The sequence below is a fragment of the Grammomys surdaster genome, unplaced genomic scaffold (assembly GCF_004785775.1).
Source record: "Grammomys surdaster isolate TR1022 unplaced genomic scaffold, NIH_TR_1.0 271, whole genome shotgun sequence".
Lineage (NCBI taxonomy): Eukaryota > Metazoa > Chordata > Mammalia > Rodentia > Muridae > Grammomys > Grammomys surdaster.
This window is the reverse complement of record NW_021604712.1, coordinates 8393328-8413111: the sequence shown is the minus strand read 5'-3', so window position 1 is coordinate 8413111 and position 19784 is coordinate 8393328. Positions and strand designations below refer to the sequence as shown.

At 43.8% G+C, this 19784-nt stretch overlaps 1 protein-coding gene across 1 annotated transcript in view; it reads left to right on the top strand.

Moving 5' to 3' along the window:
• Adamts17 (ADAM metallopeptidase with thrombospondin type 1 motif 17) overlaps positions 1-19784 on the top strand; it is a 293848-nt gene that overhangs the window by 66548 nt on the left and 207516 nt on the right. The window contains exons 6-8 of the mRNA XM_028776690.1: positions 1249-1332; positions 1990-2147; positions 8042-8085. Coding sequence (XP_028632523.1) covers positions 1249-1332; positions 1990-2147; positions 8042-8085 — 286 coding nt within the window. The remainder of the gene's footprint in view (positions 1-1248; positions 1333-1989; positions 2148-8041; positions 8086-19784) is intronic.

The window sequence follows — 19784 nt, the reverse complement described above, 5'->3', positions numbered from 1 at the left end:
AGAGAGAGAGAGAGAGAGAGAGAGAGAGAGAGAGAGAGAGAGAGAGATGAGTGCTTGTAGAGGCCAGAAGAATGCATCAGATTCCATAGAACTGGAGTTACATGCAGCGTGAGCTGTCAGACAGTGGTGCTGGGAAGTGAGTGTAGGTCATCTGGGAGAACAACAAGTGGTCTTTGCTCCTCCTCATCTCCCTAATGCCCGTGCTGGACCTTTTTAAAAAAAAGAAACAACTAGGTTCCCTCTTCCTTTTGTATGTAATGTACAATGTAATGTATGTATGTGATTCTAGAAGTTTTTATCATATATATTAGGTGGATATGAATTCTCCTTTAATTAATTGAGTGTATGTATGTATGTATGTATGTATGTATGTATGTATGTATATGTCATGTATGTATGAGTACAAGCATGCCTGTGCCACAGTCATCTGTGGAGGTCAGAGGACATCTTTCAGGAGTTGCTTCTTGCCTTCTACCTTGCTGAAGCCGGGAGGTCTGTCTTGTTTTTTCTGCTTCACTGAATACTCTAGGTTCTCTGGCCTGAGTGCTTCCACCTGGTTCTCTTGTCTCTGCCTCCCTCTCCTCTGAGGAATGTGGGGATTATAGATGTGTGCTATTGGGAGTTTTGGGGGATGGTGTTAGTAGCAAGTGTTAAATACGAGTTCTAGAGATTGAACTTGAGTCATCAGGTTTGTGCAGTGAGCAGCTTTACCTGCTGAACTCTTTGGCCCTGGATTCTCCTTTAGTGAGGCTTTTAAGTCTCAGAAAATGTTAAGAGAATCTGGAAAATGTTCTCATCTCTGTGTGTGTGTGTGTGTGTGTGTGTGTGTGTATACATATATACATATTTTTGCATAAATCTTATTTTATTCACTCTGAAATTTAAATTACATGTTAATTATTATTTTTAGTTTTTCTCATACTAGAAGAATACAAAGTGCATTTAAAGTTTTTTTTATCAATACTGTGTTTTTTAGACAAGTTTTAAAAGTATGGAGAAATTGAGCAGATAGGGGAGAGTTCACATGCACATCTTTTTATATTTTTTAGTATCTTGCATTTATTGAGTATGGTTGATAGTAAGCAAGAGACCACTATTGACTAATACCTTAATCAAATATCCATAGTTTATGCAGATTTCTTTAGTCATTATCTAGTAACTTTTCTCTGTTCCAACCCATCATCCAGAACACCGCTCTACTTAAAAAGCTATATTTGTATCTTTATTTTTTTTTATATCTCTTGCTAGGTATACAACATGTTTCAGCACCATAGTCTCGGGATTAAAATTAACATTCAAGTCACCAAGCTGGTCCTTCTGCGACAACGCCCTGTAAGTCTTTATGGGTGCCTTTCAGAGGATGCTGAGAACTTAATGGGTTTGGCTTGTCTGCTAGGGAGGGCTTCAGGAAAACAGGCTTGCTCACCCTCCTGGCTTTGAAAATGGCACCCCTGTGAGAGAAGAGAAAGAGTTTGTCTGGAACCATGGGTGTATACAAGCTGCTTAAATCTCAGGGACCACTGAGCCATGGGCTCATGCACATCTTCCCCTGCTCCTGGAAGGTCTGGCATATGGCTTTCACATATGTGGAAAGCTGGATGAGGTCTCCGAAGTGGGACTTTCCTTCTGGAGCTCTTGCCTCACTGGGACCCAGCAGAGCCTCATTTTTTGGTGTTTCAATTGAGTGCTTCCCTTTCAGCCAGTGCTACCTGCACTGGCACCTCAGTCAAGAGGGTGCACTGATTTTGTAGACTGTTCTGTTTCTGAGAAGTATTTTGGTTTGCTTTAATAACAGCCACTATTTGAACTTGTGGATAAAATCCATAATGGTTGCCCTTGGGGCCTCTTGAACATCCTTTGGTTCTAGGCTAACTCAGGGCATCTATTGAATTCTGTGTTCGAGAGCATCTATCATTAGTAATATAGACTGGGGCAAATTTGGCTTCCTGGATGACACTATCTTTGACCACCTTCTTCAATTTCTTTTAGGCCAAGTTATCCATTGGGCACCATGGTGAGCGGTCCCTGGAGAGCTTCTGTCACTGGCAGAATGAGGAGTATGGAGGAGCACGTTACCTTGGCAATAACCAGGTACCAGGAGGGAAGGATGATACGCCTCCTGTGGATGCTGCTGTATTTGTGACCAGGTGAGCCTGGCGCAAGAGGAGAAAGACAGTCCCCTTGTGAGAGCATGTTAGCAATCCAGACTTAGATTGTCCACTTGGATTGAGCCTCTATCTACTTGCTTAGGTTTCAGGTTCCTCACTGGTCAAATGAGATTGTTGTAGGTTCAGCCTTTGAGGGTTGAGCAAAAAACAAAACAAACAAAAAACAAAGACAAACAAGAACAACAAAAACAACAACATAACAAAGCTATTTTCTATAAGGAATGCCTAACCCACAGTGTTAGCCATCAGAAGCTCTGTTGACAGAATTAGAAGAATACTGAAATTCTAGGTAACCAGAGACTTAGAACTTTCTAGAAATCCATGTACTTCTCCTTTCCTCCCCCTCCTTCTCAGTAGCATGCTAGTAAGAGAGATACTGAGAGGGTTTGTGGCTGCTGCAGATTGACTTGGGCAACATGTTAGGGAGGGGAATGTGTGCTGGAATTCCCTGTGGGAGACCTCCAGGTGGGCCCATGGGTGGCCTGCACAGCCTTGCAGGACACACCATCCACAGGACCACGGGAACCCCCCTAGAAAACTCCATCTTTTTAGACGCCCATGGACATCAAGTGAAGAACTCTGAAGCAGGGGTTACGGTTCTTTTCTAGCTGCTATTATCCTTCTAGGCCCAGGGGGGCAAGAAGTACATAGCAGAAACCCAGGGCAGCCTCTGAAGCCACAAGCAACCACACTGCCATAATTTCCTAGTGTCATCATAGCCACTGACAAAAATCATATGACCCTAAGTAATGAAAATTATCCCCTCACATTCAAAATTGGGGTATTGGTAAGGCCCCACTCTCCCCAAATCCTCAAAGGGGGGTCATTCTCTGTTTTCTCCCCTTTTGGTTGCTGTTGCCACTGTTGGCAGCCCCTAGCTTGTGGAAACCTCATTTGAGTGTCTCTTCCACCAGCACAGGGCCTTCTCTCCATGTCTTTCTGTGTCAGGATTCTTAGGAGGACATCATCTTTGGATTAGGACCTACCTCAACCATTGTGACCATTTCTCAACTGCGTTATGCCCAGGCTCTCTTTTTTAAGTAAAGTCACATCCATAGGCACTTAACCAATCTCTTCTGGGGATACAGTTCTAGCACACAATGCAGACATATATAAACACATATATGTGCATACACATGTGCACATGCACGCACATGTGCACACACTCACACACATACACACAAACATACACACACACATACACACAAACATACACACACACACAGAGAAAGAAATGAAGAAAAGAAGCTTGTAATTCTAGTACTGGTTTGTCAAAGACAGGATAGGAGAATGCCTGGCATTCACTGACTAGCCCAGCCTATCCTAATTAACAGTCCCCAGGCCAATAGGATTACTCAAGAAGAAGAATATCTGAGGCTGACCTCTGACCTCTACCCCTAAATTCATGCCCATACATATGTACACCCACACATATGTGTACCCACACATATCCACACCCACCCCCCAAGGAGTAGATAGATAGATAGATCAATAGATAGATAGATAGATAGATAGATAGATAGATAGATAGATGAGAGAGAAAGAGAGAGAGAAAAAAAGAAAGAGGGGAGAGAGAGAAAGAGAGAGAGAGAGAGAGAGAGAGAGAGAGAGAGAGAGAGAGAGAGAATATGAGAACATATACCTTGCCATTACCAGATTACTGACAGATGCCTGATCCCTCTTCCAAAAAGTTTGTCAGTTGCCAGCCCCTGGGATTGAGAGGCCCTCTGTAGGCATGCTTGTTCCCTGTGAGAACATTTGCTACTTTTCTGGGGTTCTATTAAATGTCTAGTGGGATGCTCTGAGCAGTCTCTTAAATAGTTATGTAGCTATGGTAGGATCACTAGCTGGCATGCCTGCCTTAAGTCTGGGCTTTGCCAGCCAGTGAGTGCTGGGTTCTCTGGGTGCTTCTTCCTTAGAAGTGCTGGGACTCCATCTTCCCCAGCTAGAGACTGCTACCATGCACTCGGGAATGGCGTTCAGGGGGCCGATGGGACTGTCTGTAGAACACCTGAAGGATTGTGCTGACGTTCAGAGAGTGGACTCTACTTGTTAAGTGAGCAGGAGGCCTGTGGAGCCATGTTTATGCACAACCATAAATTGTGTGATTAATTTCCTACATGAAATGAATTAGGTTTAATCAAATGAGGTCTAAAAGTCCTTCACAGAGAAGAGCTTGTTTTAAACAACCTCGGGACTGGAATTTGCAGCTAAAACTTACAGTATCCCCAATTTGAGAGTAGTTTCTATAAACACTATCTAGTGTCTATTAAAAATATTACTAACTTAGAGGATTCTCTCCTGATACCATATTTAAAAAGCTTTTCGACTTCCCGCTATTTCCTTTCATGAGAAGCTAGCAAATATGTCTGTAACCTACCCATCTTACTAATGTTTCTGAGGTGAGACTATTAAATGCACCTATCAGTTTCCAGTATACAGTATTATAAGTTGTCACCATCACCAAGACTTACAGAGACCTCCAGAAGGGGAGAGAGAAAGCATTTGGGAATGGTCCTGTTCTGGGAATGAAAGCTTTTCTTCTTCTTTTTTATTTTTTCCTTCAGAGAAAATAAATGTCATCAAAATCAGAGCTGGCAAAACTTCTGGCTTAGGTCTTTTCTAAAACCACAAATAGCCAAGGAAGGTAATACGTGTCCATGATCCCAGTACTTGGGTGGTAAAGACGGGGGTCAGGTGTTTAAGGTCACCTGTACCTACATAGTGAGTTTGATGTGAGATTTTAGGCTATGTGAAATCCTGTTTTAAACAATGGAATCAACCAGGGGTCTGGGAAGATGGCTTAGTCAGTGACATGTTTTCCATTCATGAAGATCTGAGTTTGAGCCTGTGGAACCCAAGTGAAAGAGCTGGGCTCACTGGTGTGCGTTTGGCAGAGATGGGAGCTTGCTGGCTTGCTGCTGTAGTCTAGTGGGTAAGGTTCAGTTTCAGTGAGAGACCTTGTCTCAAAAAACTGAGGTGAGGAGAAATTAACATAATCTTTTGGAACCCCCCCACACACAAGTGCTCACACAAACGCACATGCACACAAACACAAACGAGCACACACCCACACAGATGCACACGCAAGTGCACACACAGACAAACACACACATGCCTAGGGGCCTGTTTGCTTTTTCCTTTTCATGATGACACCTCAGGGATCCCCAGAGGCTGTCTTTGTAAATGTTGACTCCTTCCAGGGCAGGGCGGCAGCACTAGAGTGGGTGGCATAAGAGCGGGCTGAGAAGCCTGGTGTATAACTAAAATCGGGGCTGCAATTCCTGAGGTTGAGCTAATGGCAGGTTGATGTTTTGCAGGGAAATGGAATGCAAGGGCAGCAGCTGCTTTAGAGAGGTGTCCTTTCTGCCCAGAGTTAACCCTAGCCAAGTGTCTAATAGGAAATCTCATAGGCCAGGCATTGTTCAGGGGACAGCATCCCTATATTCTGGCCTTGCATTTGGCTAGTGTGAGGGATTTCTTTTCTTTCTCTCTTGGCCGGTGGCTAAGCCTGGGAGCTGTTCTCCTGGACACTGGCTGCTACAGAGGATGGGAACATGATGTCATGGCTAGCAGAAGCAGTCAGCTTTTCTGCAGCTGTGTGTGTGTGTGTCTAGGCTGTAGACAGCCACCATGTGTACTGTGGTTGAAGGCCAGCCAGGGCCACACAGAGGACTGGAGCTCTCACCCTAGTGGCTTTACCTTTGCTTCTGAACTTGACCTAGGAAGACAGGCACACACCATTTCTCCCCAGCGCAGTATGCAGGCCTGGCTGAAGGTCATGCTGGGATTCCCCCGCAGGTCCCAGTCCTCAGCACCTCATCAGTTTTCTTCCTTCCCCCTCTGCTTCCTGTCCAGTAGCCTCCTAACCAGAAAACCCAAGAGCAAAGCAGCAAAGCAAGGACAGGAAGCTTGCCTTGACCACTTAACACTGCTTCATTTCCACAAAACTTGTTTGGTTTGGGGTTAAGATTGTGATAATAAATGGTTTAATTTTTTTCATAATAGTGGGTAGTCTTAAAGGCTTTTATTTTTCTCTTTGAGTTCTAGATAGTTATTGTAAATTCACAATGCTCTATGCTTAAGGACCACTGCGAAAGTGGATTTTAGGTATTCTCACCAACAAACAAAAAAAGCCCACAAAGGAAAAAAAAAAAAACCACAAACAAACCTGAGGTGATGAATGTTTCTATTATCTAGATTTTATCCTCTCACAATATACACACCCAACCTCATATTTGCATTGTATAATTATTTGCTATTTTACCTATCAGTTGATAAATGATAATATTATAATAAATTGACCAAAAAAAGATAACCCAAAGTATACATAAATGTTATGAAAAACTTTGAAATTTTCAGAAGCAAAACCCTTTGAGCAGCAGATACAGCAAACCTTTGTTACCTCCCTGCTTCCTCTCTGGCAACACTTAGAAGCTGTCATTCCCATCCATGCCTCCTGCCCTGCCATTTCCTCTGGCCTACAGGATGCCCAGTGTGCTTGGTGAGGTGCCTCTGTCCCAAGATGCTCAGTTGTCAGCCTAGGCCTGGGAATCTGTGCCTCAAAATGTCAAGCAGAGCCTTTAGGCCTCCAGATCCAGAGCCTGTGGGTGAGAGGGGTCTGCTGGGATCCATGGCTAGCAGGAGTATGCTGAGGGATGGACACTCTCAGGGCTTGCTTCCTTAACACACAGCACACTGGGGATGAGTGTGGCCTGGGATGCACACAGAGATGACGGTGGATAGAGTGGAAGGAAAGGGGCAGCCCCTGCATGGTTCCTGGGGTCATTTCTGTGAGTAGATGAGACAAGAATGAAAGCAAGAATCGAGGACCTGAATGCTGGAGTGGAAACATGGCAGTGTTAGTCAGCTGGGACCAGGGCTGCCACCTGCTGTCATACTATGCTTAGTATCTGGCTACCTCTAGGATCTGTCTGTCTGTCTGTCTGTCTATTTATTGGAGAATGGACTGTGGCTGCTTTGGAGACTGTCATTCTCCTCCTCTATCTCCTTTTCTGCGCCAGGATGCTGATCTTACTGGTGCTCTGTGGTTGGCTACTAACTGTGGGAATTTTAGAGGGAAGCCTGGGGATCTTTGTTGGTGGAAAAGCCGAGCTCAATCCTTCATCTCATCAAGAGAGGTGATTGTAAACCCACAGGTTCTGCAGGGCCCAGCCTGGAGCAGGCTTCGGACCTTTGCTTTCTCACTCATCCTCAATTGCACACCTGGGAGATCTCTGAGAGCTTAAAAAAAAAAAATGACATTTAGAAATGGCTTTTTGTTGCCTTTCCACTCATATAAGGAATGGCCCTTACAGCTATCCAAGTTGAGTAGCTGTGAGCTACCACTACAGTTGACTAATTACCGCTACAGTTGACTAGTAGTTAATTGTCTCTGATCAAAAAGGCCTTTTAAATTTTTCCAACTTTTGAAAAAAATAACTTCTCTCCAGCAGCTATGTGTGGAGAAGTTCAGCTGTAGAGGGAGTCCTGAGCCAATGAGGTGGCTCAGTGAGTGAAGGTACTTACCACCAAGCCTGATGGCCTGAGTTCTATCCCCACAGCCCACCTCCGGAAGAGAACGGACTCCCTCAGACCTCTACCTGTGTGCTATGGCACATGCGTGCACACTCCACAAATAAATGCAAAAAAAAAAAAAAAACTAAACATTTTAATATGGGCTTCTTCCATATGGTAACTGAGCTTACCCATTTAGAGCGAGCATAGATGGTTTACTTTCGACAGACATTGTTACTCGTCTAAATTAAAGCAACAACATTACAGGATCACCAACCAATATTAGTGTGTGATTTTCCTCTCCTATTCTTGCAGAGTACCACACACATCAGACTGTATCTTTTTTCCTTTTTTAGGACAGATTTCTGCGTTCACAAAGATGAACCTTGTGACACCGTTGGTAAGTTTACATCACTGACAGTGATTCAAAGACATGATGCATCATGGGACTTAAGAGTCTGAAGGAGTTACCCCCATCTCCCCAAACAAGCTTAATATTTTCTGTTGCCTCTCTTGTAAATTGGTTCCTTGGTTATGCTCTGTTTCCTTTTCAGGTGAGTTTTGAGGCTGCCTATGACAGAAGGCATCTGTTATAGATAATGGGTTGAAAAAGAATGTTATAACAAGTCAAACCATGGGCAAGAGCTGCCAGGTAGCTCCAAGATGTCCAAGTTGAGAGTGTAATCATCTCTAAGTGTCTTGTCTGTCCTGGCAGCTTGCTTTCTAGTCTGAACAGTACTGAGATGTGGATGCAGATGTGGAAAAATGTGTGTTGTCTTTCCTTTCTTCTCTTTATTACCTGCCCCTCACATGTAGGTCTTCTTCCTTTCCTATTTCAGCGATACCCGAATGGCCCTTCCATTCTTAAAGGATTCACATAGAAACCTTTCTTCTGCTGGGTGTGGTGGTGCACACCATTAATCCCAGCACTTGGGAGGCAGAGTTTGCCAGATCTCTTGTGTTTGAGGCCAGCTTGGTCTACAAAGCAAATGCCAGGCCAGCCAGGAATACAGAGAGAAACCCTTTCTTGGAAAACAAACAAAACAAACAAAACCCAAACCACCAGCAAAATCTAAAACCTTTTTTAAAGCATAGACAGTGTTCCTGTCTAAGAGGAGACACCCAGAGCATCCTTCTGTGTCACCTGTTCTTGCATACAGGGAAGGCGCAAATATTCTCTTACCCAAAGAAAAGTTAGGAATCTCATATGCTCATATGCTTTGAATTACAGAAAAACGATGGGAAGCCAGATAGGATTGACATCATATCTAATATTGTACAGTTCAGATGTTAACAACCTGTTACCATGGAGTCTCAGCTCTGGGTAACCTTGGCCTCTGTTAGGACTCTATGTGACTGAACTGGGTGACTCAAGTTTCTTAACACATATGATGACTGCCTTGATTAGGTGATTTAATGAGGCCCTTCAAAATTTGGTATGACGACAGCCAACATTTATTCTACATGTTGCAGTTTGTGATATTTTATTTCTTTACTTTATCAGTCTTCAAAACGGATCAGAGAATAAGATGTCAAAATTCAGCCTATAGATATCTGGGCCTTAGGACTGGTTCCATGATGCAATCCCTGGGCAAAGACAATGCCAGCCTTGTTTTCCTTGTGGAGTAGCTGAGCCAGGCTCAAGCTGGCTGGGCTGTAGAAAAGTATAGGGCTGTGAGGTTACAGGGAATGTGGTGCTGGAGTGGTCCTCCTTCCAAAGTTCATAGCATAGCTCTTTCTGGAAAATGCAACTTCTCCCTGTACCTGCTTCTTGCCTAGGCTCAGGAGGCATTTAGTTCCTCACCTAGCCCTGGCCCTATACTTCCTGATTCCCCAGAAGCCTCTGTGCTGTGCAGAGCTGAGCCTGGGTCTCCACGCCATGTGTCCTGCAGCACCTGGCTGAGAACTCGAGAGGCTGTTGTGTACCGTGTTGCATGGTTAATATATCACAGGGAAGGAAGGAGTACAGATGAAAGAAGCTTCATGTCTGTGAATAATATTCACTGGGGCATGTGCTTTTCTTTCACGTGATTGATAGCTACCTTTCATTTTATTGTGAATATATAAACTATCCTTATGATATGACTCTTACACCCCACCCCTTGTGGAAGACCAAATGTCCTTCTCTTACCTACTCAATAGTTCATACCACTTTAAATACTTTTCTCATGACAATTTTCAACACAAAATGCTATAAGGGCCTGGGTATCTCAGGTGGCAAAATCTTAGACTTCACAGTTCTGGAGGCCACTGGTCCAGGTCCAGGAAACCAGGTTCCTGGTTTCTGATGAGGGTTCGCCATGGCTTACTGATGGCTGCCTTCACACCATTTTCTTACTTCTCTGTGCTCCTGATCTCTTTCTTTTTATGAGGACATCAGTCACACTGGATTTCAGCCCACATTTATGATATCATTTAACCTTATTTAATTATACTTATCAAAGCCGTGTTTCAAAATATAGTCATATGGGAGGATCAATACTTCACCCTGTGGATTCTGATACTTTCAGCCTATTTGTTTGACACTTAGCCACACATCCCCCAGTGGTGTAACATCCTTATGTGACCTCCCTGGCACATATGTATCAGTTCCTAAAGAGGCATGTCTTTTCATGCAGGGACAGGGAGTAACCATTCTTAATGTGACAGTGGGATAAGTGCAACCTTATAGCACTTGAGGGATGGGGTGCTCTGCATCTTGCCTTCCATTATGTGCTCTTTCTAATACTCTGGTAATTTTAAATTTTTTATAAAAAAATTTGTATCTAGGGACTTAGCATTTCATTATGCTTATTTTAGTGTACCATAATTCACTTGAACATGTCATCAAGTCAGTTTTAAAATGAAATTTTAATTTGATAAACATTTTTAAGCTGGGGGTATGACAATCACAGACCAGCTTCAGACACTTAATTAATTTCCATATATGTGTTTGTATATGTATATGTGTATATATGTGTGTGATATAGCGGTCTTCTTCCTATCATCTCTGTCTGTCTGTCTGTCTAGTGATACAGAATCAAAATAAGCTATCAGATTAGTAGAAAGGCCATTAACTGGTTTATCTGGATATAACTCCATCACAGGTGGAGGAACATTTGTGTATAATCTGAAGAAATATAATTCTTATCCCTCCCAGGGATAATTCCTTTAAATGACCCAGGTTAGATGTCACTCATTTCATCTTGGTCCTGTGGACGTGCCATAGTGTTGGATTTGACTCTCTTATGAGCAGAGGTAAAAGCTTGACATTTAATTGTGTAATTGTTGTCACAGGGTAGATCCTCCAGGTTCTAACAAATTCTTCTCCTTGGCAGTTTTATTGGTATGTGTAATTAGGATTTGACAATCTCCTGTGCTGTGTGCCCGCTCGCTCACTCGCGCACTCGTGTGTGTGTGTCTGTGTGTGTGTGTGTGTTTGCTTGCGTGTGCCCACGTGCATGCACGTGTGTGTCTTCCTTATCATTACTTTAGAAATACAGCATCCATTCCTAAGAGTTAGTTATGAATGCAGCATTCTATCGTATTAGGGTATCCTGTATCACGATCCAGTTGGATTTCTTAGTGGAGGCCCACGCATCCAACTATCATGACATGATTTAAAAGAAGTAGGCCATCAGTTGGGTAGGTAGGGAAGGGGGACATCTGAGAGGAGTCAAGGAAGGGGTGAATATGACCAAAATGCATTCTACAAAATTCTCAAAGAACTAGTTTTTAAAATGGGGCGGGGAGAGTTTTCTGGGGAAACCAAAAAGTGTATATTTCACTGCAGCAGCTCATTCCTTAACACCGTTAGACTTAAATGTTGGTAGAGCCTGGTTGAAATGCTCATTAGCTTGTACTTAGATATTGGGAGAAGGTCTTCTAAAAGGCCGTGTGTAAGGGCTACCATGGGTCATAACAAAGAAGATGTGGGTGGCCCCAGGTCCATCCTGCCCTTGTCTCCCCATATTGCTATTGCCAGCGTGGCCTAGGAGAACGGTGGCTTGAAAAAATGTAAGTGAATGTGCGAGTGTGCATATAGACACACAAGTACATGTGTACACACCTAGTGCAAGTGTGTGGGTTGGAGCATGCAATGTGTACTTCCTGTGTCTGATTGGTGTGGCTCTGTTTTGTCTATACCTGTGCGTTCTCTCAGTCCTTAGCTCATTCTTGTGAGAGCCTTCTGAGGGAACCTGTCTGGCTTGAAAGCTATGCTACAGTGTAAGCACTCTGTGTTTGGGATATGTCTAGGCACCCATAACTGAAACCACTTGCCCCAGAGGACCAAGTTCACCTTGTCTCATTTTTTTCTGTCAGGTTCTCTTCTAAGGTTCCACGATGGCTGGACTGTATGAGATAAGGGTGAAAACACAGAGGTGTGGTTTTCCACGGGATAGAATTCTATCAGCCCTTTGGAGATGGGGAACCAATGCTTAGTTTTGGAGCTAGAGAGAGATCAATGAAGCATGTGGTTGAGCCTAAATGCCTTTGGAATTAGAAAGCAGGGGGGCTGAAGAAGCAAAGACGTTCAACTCACAGGGTGCACAACTGAAGGCGTGAAATGTAGGCTTGGACATTGATTGGGCACGGCAGCCTTTAAAGATATGAACCTCTGTCACTTTTTGAGATTACAATATGATATCATTTTCTCCTTCCCTTTCCTCCCTCAAACTCTTTCATATACCTCTGCTTGCTCTCTCTTAAATTCATAGTCTCTCTTTTCATTAATTATGTGTATGTGTGTGTGTATACATGCACACACAATTTATATATATATATATATATATATATATATATATATATATATATATATATCCCTAAATATATTAATACAAGCTGTTCAGTCTATATAATGTTACTTCAATGTGTGGTTTCCAGAGCTAACCACATGGTATTAGATAACCAGTTGGTGTGCTCTTCCTTAAGGAGGACCATTTTTCTAGCTGTCAGCATTCCTTTGTTGCCCATACTCCTTTGAGTAACGTTGGGGCCTTATTGTCTTTCCCCCGTCCACTTTAGCATGTCTGTTATTTTCCTTATTCAGCTCAGGTTTGGACAGTCATGTTGATGACTTCACATGCATAGCTTCTGACACTCCTAGGAGACATCGTCTTATATCCAATTTCCTGATCTTTCCTTCCCATCTTCCACAGTGATCCCTGAGCCTTTTTGTGCAAGAGTTGTATTATGGTGCACTGTTGCCCTTTAAAAGTATTGTTCCTCAAGGGTGGAGGCTGAGTATCTCTAGGCCACTGTATCCAGCCAAGCTTGTGAGAGGATTCCAAAATGCGTCATGTTTTCAGGTCAGACACAAGACACTGGGGACATTCGTGATAGGCCAAAGTCCACTACCTTTTCCTTCTCAGCATGGCTCTGGTGTGACAGTGATCAAAGGGGCTTCTCTGTTCCCTCTATGTTCCTCTTGGCCAAGGGAACACTTTACAATTAGCTTGGAAGGAAGTACCATTCTTTATCGTATTAGAGGACTGTTCTTTCTTGAATCATGATCCTTCTTAGGTTTGTTAGAACCAAGCGAGCAAGTCCTCTAGTGGACTGGGGAGGCAGAGATAACAATGGGACATGAGGCTGTGCGAGTTCTGTGTTGTAAGACAGCTATTGTAGCTCATGAGAAGTCACATAAACAGAACATGCAATGGGGTGCTGGGCATGGAAACATGGAAACCACTCGGGGCTCCACAGCAGCAAAGCCTTCTGTGCTAGTTGGAAAAGCCTGGGAAATTTGAGACTGAAAGCCAGAGGAAGAGCCCACACAGTTTACTGTATGGTGTCCCTGATGGTCCCTGTTGTCATCTGCAGAGCCCCATCAACTCGACAGTAAAGGTGACTCCTACTAAGGGCCACTCATTGGAAGAAGGGACTGGCAACACTCAGTCCTGTGGTCTGGATCCTGGTTCTACAGTTAGGCCTTGAATCACATCTTGCTTCTGCAACAACCTTTGTGATTTACCTTCCATACCCAGATGTGACCTCATCTATACAATGGAAATAATAATCCTCATGGTTCCTAAGAGGATAAAGGGGATGACTGAACACATCTGTTAATTTGGTGGTTGTCAAGAATCAGAAAGAAGGGCTGGAGGGAGGGGTCTGAGGGTAAGAACATATACAGAGGACCCAAGTTTGGTTCTCATCGTCTACGTTGGATAGTTCACAATCACCTTTAAGTCTAGTTCAAGGGCTCTGACACCCTCTTGTGCCCTCCACAAGCACCTGCACACATGTGAAACACATATGTCATTTTTTAAAAACCCATAAATCTAAAAAACATCCCATCCAAAGCCAGGAAATGAAAAATGCTACCGAGGCTGTGGAGAAGTAGAGACCCTTGTGCACTGCTGGTGGTCATGGGAAAATTTGTATCTCATATGGAAAATAGAACAGTGTTTTCTCTCCCAGATTAAAGTGTAAAGCAAAGATTCACACACACACACACACAGATATACACACTCATACACACACACATACTCATACACACACACTCATACACACACATACACACACATACACACACTTATACACACACTCATACACACACATACACACACACTCATACACACACTCATACACACATACACACTCACACACACATATACTCATACACATACACACATACAGCAGGTACTCACAGATGTTTGCACATTCGTGTTTATAGCAGCACTATTCCTGAGAGCCAAAAGGTGGAACCCCTCTTAAGTGTCCACCAATGGACAAAGGCAGTGTGGTATGCACATATGGTGGGATAGAAAGCCAACCATAAAACAAAAGACAATTCTGACACAGGCTACATCATGGGTGAGCCTTTGTGGCATGATGCTGAGCAAAATGAGCCTACTTTAGAAAAGCATGTGTGCTGTAGGATTCTACACGCATAAGGCACCCAAAGAATATTTATAGTGATGGAAATGTGTCCAGGGGCTGGGAGGAGGGAGAAAGAGTGAGCTATTCCTTAATAGCCTAAAATTCCAGTTTTACAAGATGAAAGCTCAAAGCTCAATGGTGGTCCTGCTGGTTGGTTTTAAATCATCAACTTGAACAAGATAGGATTACTGGGAGAGTCTCAGTGATGGTTTTTCTGGATCTGGTTGACTTTAGGTAGTTTCTCTGGGGGATCGTTTTAGTTAATGGATACAGGGAAACACAGCTCACTGTGGGCAGCATCATTCCCTGGGTTTGGGTCCTGAGCTATATAAGAATAAAGAAAGTAAGCTAAGCCCCAGAGGCATGCACACATTCATCTCTCTCTCTGCTCTTGACTGTTGATATGATAAGCTGCTTCAAGTTCTTGTCTTGGCTTCATCACAATGATGAGTAATAACTTGGAACCATAAGCCAAATAAACCCTTTCTCCCTCAATTGCTTATGGTGAGGGTGTTTTATCACAGAGACAGAATCAGGAAAGCAGTATGGCTGAACAACCGTGTAAACAAATATATTGCAACTGAACTGCACACCAAGAAGTGGTTAGTATGATTAATTTGGTAAGTTTTGTGTTGTGTTTAGTTGGCCATGGTGGAATTTGTTTGCTTTGATTTTTTATTTTTTAGGTGAGGTGACAGGAGAAACTATAGATTTTATTCCATAAAAAATTTTTTTCTTTTTTTTAAAAATTTTCTCTTTTTTTGGATATTTTATTTACATTTCAGATGTTATCCCCTTATCCCATTTCTCCCCCCACCCACCCAGAAACCCCTATTCCATCCTCCCTCCTCCTGCTTCTATGAGGATGTGCCCCCCTATTCCCACCTCCCCACCCTTGAATTCCCCTACACTCATCATCCAGCCTTCATGGGACCAAGGATCTCCTCTCCCACCTATGCCATCCTCCCCTACATATACAGCTGGAGCCATGGGTCCCTCCCTAAACCAGGCTGGTGGTTTAGACCCTGGGGGCTCTGGTTGGTTGGTATTGTTGCTCTCCTCGTGGGGCCACAAACCCTTTCAGCTCCTTCAGCTCCTTCTCTCTAACTCCTCCATTGGGAACCCCATGATCAGTTCAATGATTAGCTGTGAGCATCCACCTCTGAATATGTCAGACTCTGGCAGACCTCTAAGGAGACAGCTATATCAGGCTCTTGTCAGCATGCACTTCCTGACATCCACATCAGCGTCTACCTTTGGTGACTGCACATGGGTTGGATACCCAGGTAGAATGGTCTCATGGTTTTTAATGGAGTAATACTCCATTGTGTAAACGTGCCACATTTTTTGTATCCATTCCTCTGTTGAAGGACATCTTGGTTCTTTCCAGCTTCTGGCTATTATAAATAAGGCTGCTATGAACATAGTGGAGCATGTGTCCTTGTTATATGTTGGAGCATCTTCTGGGTATATGCCCAGGAATGGAATAGCTGGGTCCTCAGGTAATGCTATGTCCAAATTTCTGAGGAACCACCAGACTGATTTCCAGAGTGGTTGCACCATCTTGCAATCCAAAGACCCAACAAAGAAAGAGAACTTGAGACCACTTTGTAGACCAGGCTGGCCTCAAACTCAGAAATCTGTCTGCCTCTGCCTCCCGAGTGCTGGAATCAAAGGCGTGCGCCACCACCACCCGGCTAACTATTCTCAACAATAAAAGAACTTCTGGAGGAATCATCACCCCTGACCTCAAGCTGTACTACAGAGCAATAGTAATTAAAAAAAAAAAAGCTGCATGATATTGGTACAGAGACAGGCAAGAAGATCAGTGGAATAGAATTGAAGACCCAGAAATGAACCCACACACCTATGGTCACTTGATCGTTGACAAAGGAGCTAAAACTGTCCAGTGGAAAAAGGACAGCATTTTCAACAAATGGTGCTGGTTCAACTGGAGGACAATGTGTAGAAGAATGCAAATCGATCCATTCTTCTCTCCTTGTACAAAATTCAAGTCCAAGTGGGTAAAGGACCTTCACATAAAACCAGATATACTAAAACTAATAGAAGAGAAGGTGGGGAAGAACCTTGAATACTTGGGCACGGGGGAAAATTTTTTTTAAAGGCAACTTCATTTGAAGAACAGTTTCCAGGTAGAGGGGAGTCCTTCCTGAATGGAAAGAAGAACTGGGCTCTAGCTGGGGTGTGGGCAGTTTGCCTGTAGGAGGGCAGAGGAAAACTGAGCCAGGGCAAAGAGAGGTCAGGCACAGTAGGAAGGGATGCTGGAGCTAAAGTAAAGTCTTTTTTTCAATGTTTCCAAGTTTTACTTTTGGTTGTCAAGCTGTGTTGTATGGCTTTAGAAAATGGTGCTCAGTTAGACCACATGGCTCACTGACATTCTTGGCCAGTGGGAAGTGCACACTGCGATCTGGCAATAAAATTGCTCTTTAGTCTAGCCCTGAGTCCTTTTTCCCAGCACTGCTCAGCCATTCGACTCCTGGTATAAAGAGATGAGGTCAGGCACTGAGGCCATTGTGGTGCTGGAAACTGACCACAGGCCAGCATCTGGTGACCTTCAAGGCTCCGAGCTGCAACTTATAGCTTATATCATCACTTAGACAGTTGCCAGGTTCTCTTGGTCACTGTGAGTTTATAAAGTGAAGAACCCTCAATTCTCTGTTGAGAAACTGGAAGTTGGCTCTGAATTTTTAACCTCAACTTTTTCATATATGCAATTTAAGAAATCAGAGTGCTCCGGGAGGCACAGAGATGCTTCATCTAAGGCAGTGGCTCTCAGCCTTCCTACTACAGTGACCCTTTAAGGAAGTTCCTCTTGTTGTGGCGACCCTAAATCATAAAATCATTTCATTACTAATTCATAACTGTAATTTTCCACTGTTATGAATCATAGTGTAAATATTTGGTATGAAGGGATTGGCATGGAAGAGTATGATCAAAACCTTATCACAACCAGGAATGATATAGGTCATGGTTAATGAAGAGCCAAGCCATGGCTCAGGAGAGGCTGTGCCGTGATTAGAGAAGGGACCGGCCATGTCTAGGGATGGGCTGAGCCATGGTTGGTTAAGGCTGGGCTGACCACAAGATCCTGTCACATGGTCCAGGGCATTATGGTAAATATTGTTATCTGATATTCACAGGATTCCTCCCCCCTTGGGAGATTAAACTTCTCAGTCTTCCTGGCAAGAACCAACAACAGCCTTCTACCCAATGGGACAAGATAGGAAGTGACACATGATATTTGGGGGCTTTTGCACTTACAAGCCTATGAGCAGTGCTTGGAGATCTTTCCTCATTGATTATCCTAAGGTCACCCAAGGAATTGGCAGCTACAGTCCCAGAAACTGAGTATTGGGACACTGGAATTGGGGTTTGGGTTGGCAGTGCTTAGCTTCCATGTTCAGAAACATGGAAGTCTGCATCTCTATCTAAGATCCTGTGCTTCTCAAGCTTTGAGATCTCCAGACCCTGAAGACTTGGCAGGTTTCTCCCCCCCCCCCCAGCCCTCCTCAGGATTTGCAGAGTTAAGGACGCAGATCGAATTTTGAGTGATTTTAGAGGAGGATAAAAAGTAGCCTTGACCTTACAGAGCAGGTAAAGATAACTCCGCCTCCCTCATTCATCTAAAGTATCCCAGAGAAACAAGAGGAAAACAAGAAGAAACTAGATGGGTAGATGATACACACTGGAGCAACGTGAATGGGCTCTTAGGACTTGGGCTTATGAGCAGCTCTATAAAAGGACAACACAGTAAAGCAACAGAGCAAAGGGAAGGGTTTTGCATTTCTAGATGGACAAACTGAGGTGGTAAATGTGGAAGAATTAATTCTGCTTTGCCATCTCTGGACTGATACAGGCCTAGACTTGTCCCTGGTGACAAACTTTGGTCCTTCTATAATCCTCAGCAAGTCAAGAAGGCTGGTGGATCATTAGATTTCAAAGCATGGACCTGCCGCTGGTTCCATGGCTCCGGAGTCAGAGAGGACCCTTCAGTGCGACACATTGCCCATTCTCATTCGATACTCACCCTGTGTCTCCTGTTGGTTAGAGGCAGCACATACATGGGATTTCTGTCTGTGACAACAAGCCTAAGAGAGTAAATTTAAACGGAGGAGAAACAGTTTGATAATGGTGGGACACATCTGTAATCCCAGCAGTTGCAGGGAGGGACTAATGCAGGAGATTCCTGAATTCAAGGTCAGTCTAGGATCTAGGCCAGCTTAAGCTACACAGCAAGATTTTGTCTCAAAAAATTTTCAAATACAAGAGGGGGGGCGGAGAGAGAGAGAGAGAGAGAGAGAGAGAGAGAGAGAGAGAGAGAGAGAGAGAGAGAGAAAGGAGGGGGAGAAGAAGAAGGAGGAGGAGGAGGAGGAGGAGGAGGAGGAGGAGGAGGAGGAGGAGGAAGAGGAGGAGAAGCAGCTGCTGCTCACGGTTTCAAAGGCTTGAGCCCATGGTTGGCTGACATCATTGATTTGGGGCCTGAGGTGAGACAGACCACCATGGTGGGGAACATGTGCTGGAGTAAAGCTGTACATTGTATGGTGAGGAAGCAGAAACAGAGAGGACGGCCTATGTTCCCAATATTCTTCAGGATTATATTCCCTGACTTCCATCCTCTATAGGTTCCACCACCTCTGAATACCATCACAGGCTCATGACCAAGCCACTAAAACATAGCATTTGGGAGACATTTAATATCCAAACCATGGAAAGCATCAACACAGTTATTAGATGCCAGGGAATGAATGCTCAAGAGCCAAGTGGACTTTAATTCTTCCTTGGGAAGTTGAAGAGCTTTGCTCCAAGAGAACCATCTCCCTAGCTGTCTTAGTCACTGCTCCTGTGAGGAGACACCATGAGACACCAAAGCAACTCTTATAAAGAGGAAGCATTTAATTGGAGGTTGGCTTACGATTTCAGAATTTTAGTCCATTATCATCATGGCAATATTCATGGTTCTGGGACATAGCTGAGAGCTGCATCCTTACTTGCAGGCCAAGAGGCAGAACTGGGCCTAGCATTGATTGGCTTTGAAATCCCAAATCCCACCCACAGTAACATACTTCCTCCAATCAGGCAACACTTACTTCAGCAAGCCACATCTCCTAGTCCTCTCAAATAGTGTCGTTTTCTGACGACTAAGCATTCAAATAGATAATGGGTACCATTCTTATACAAACTACACTAGTCTTTAATAAATCTTTTAAATTAAGG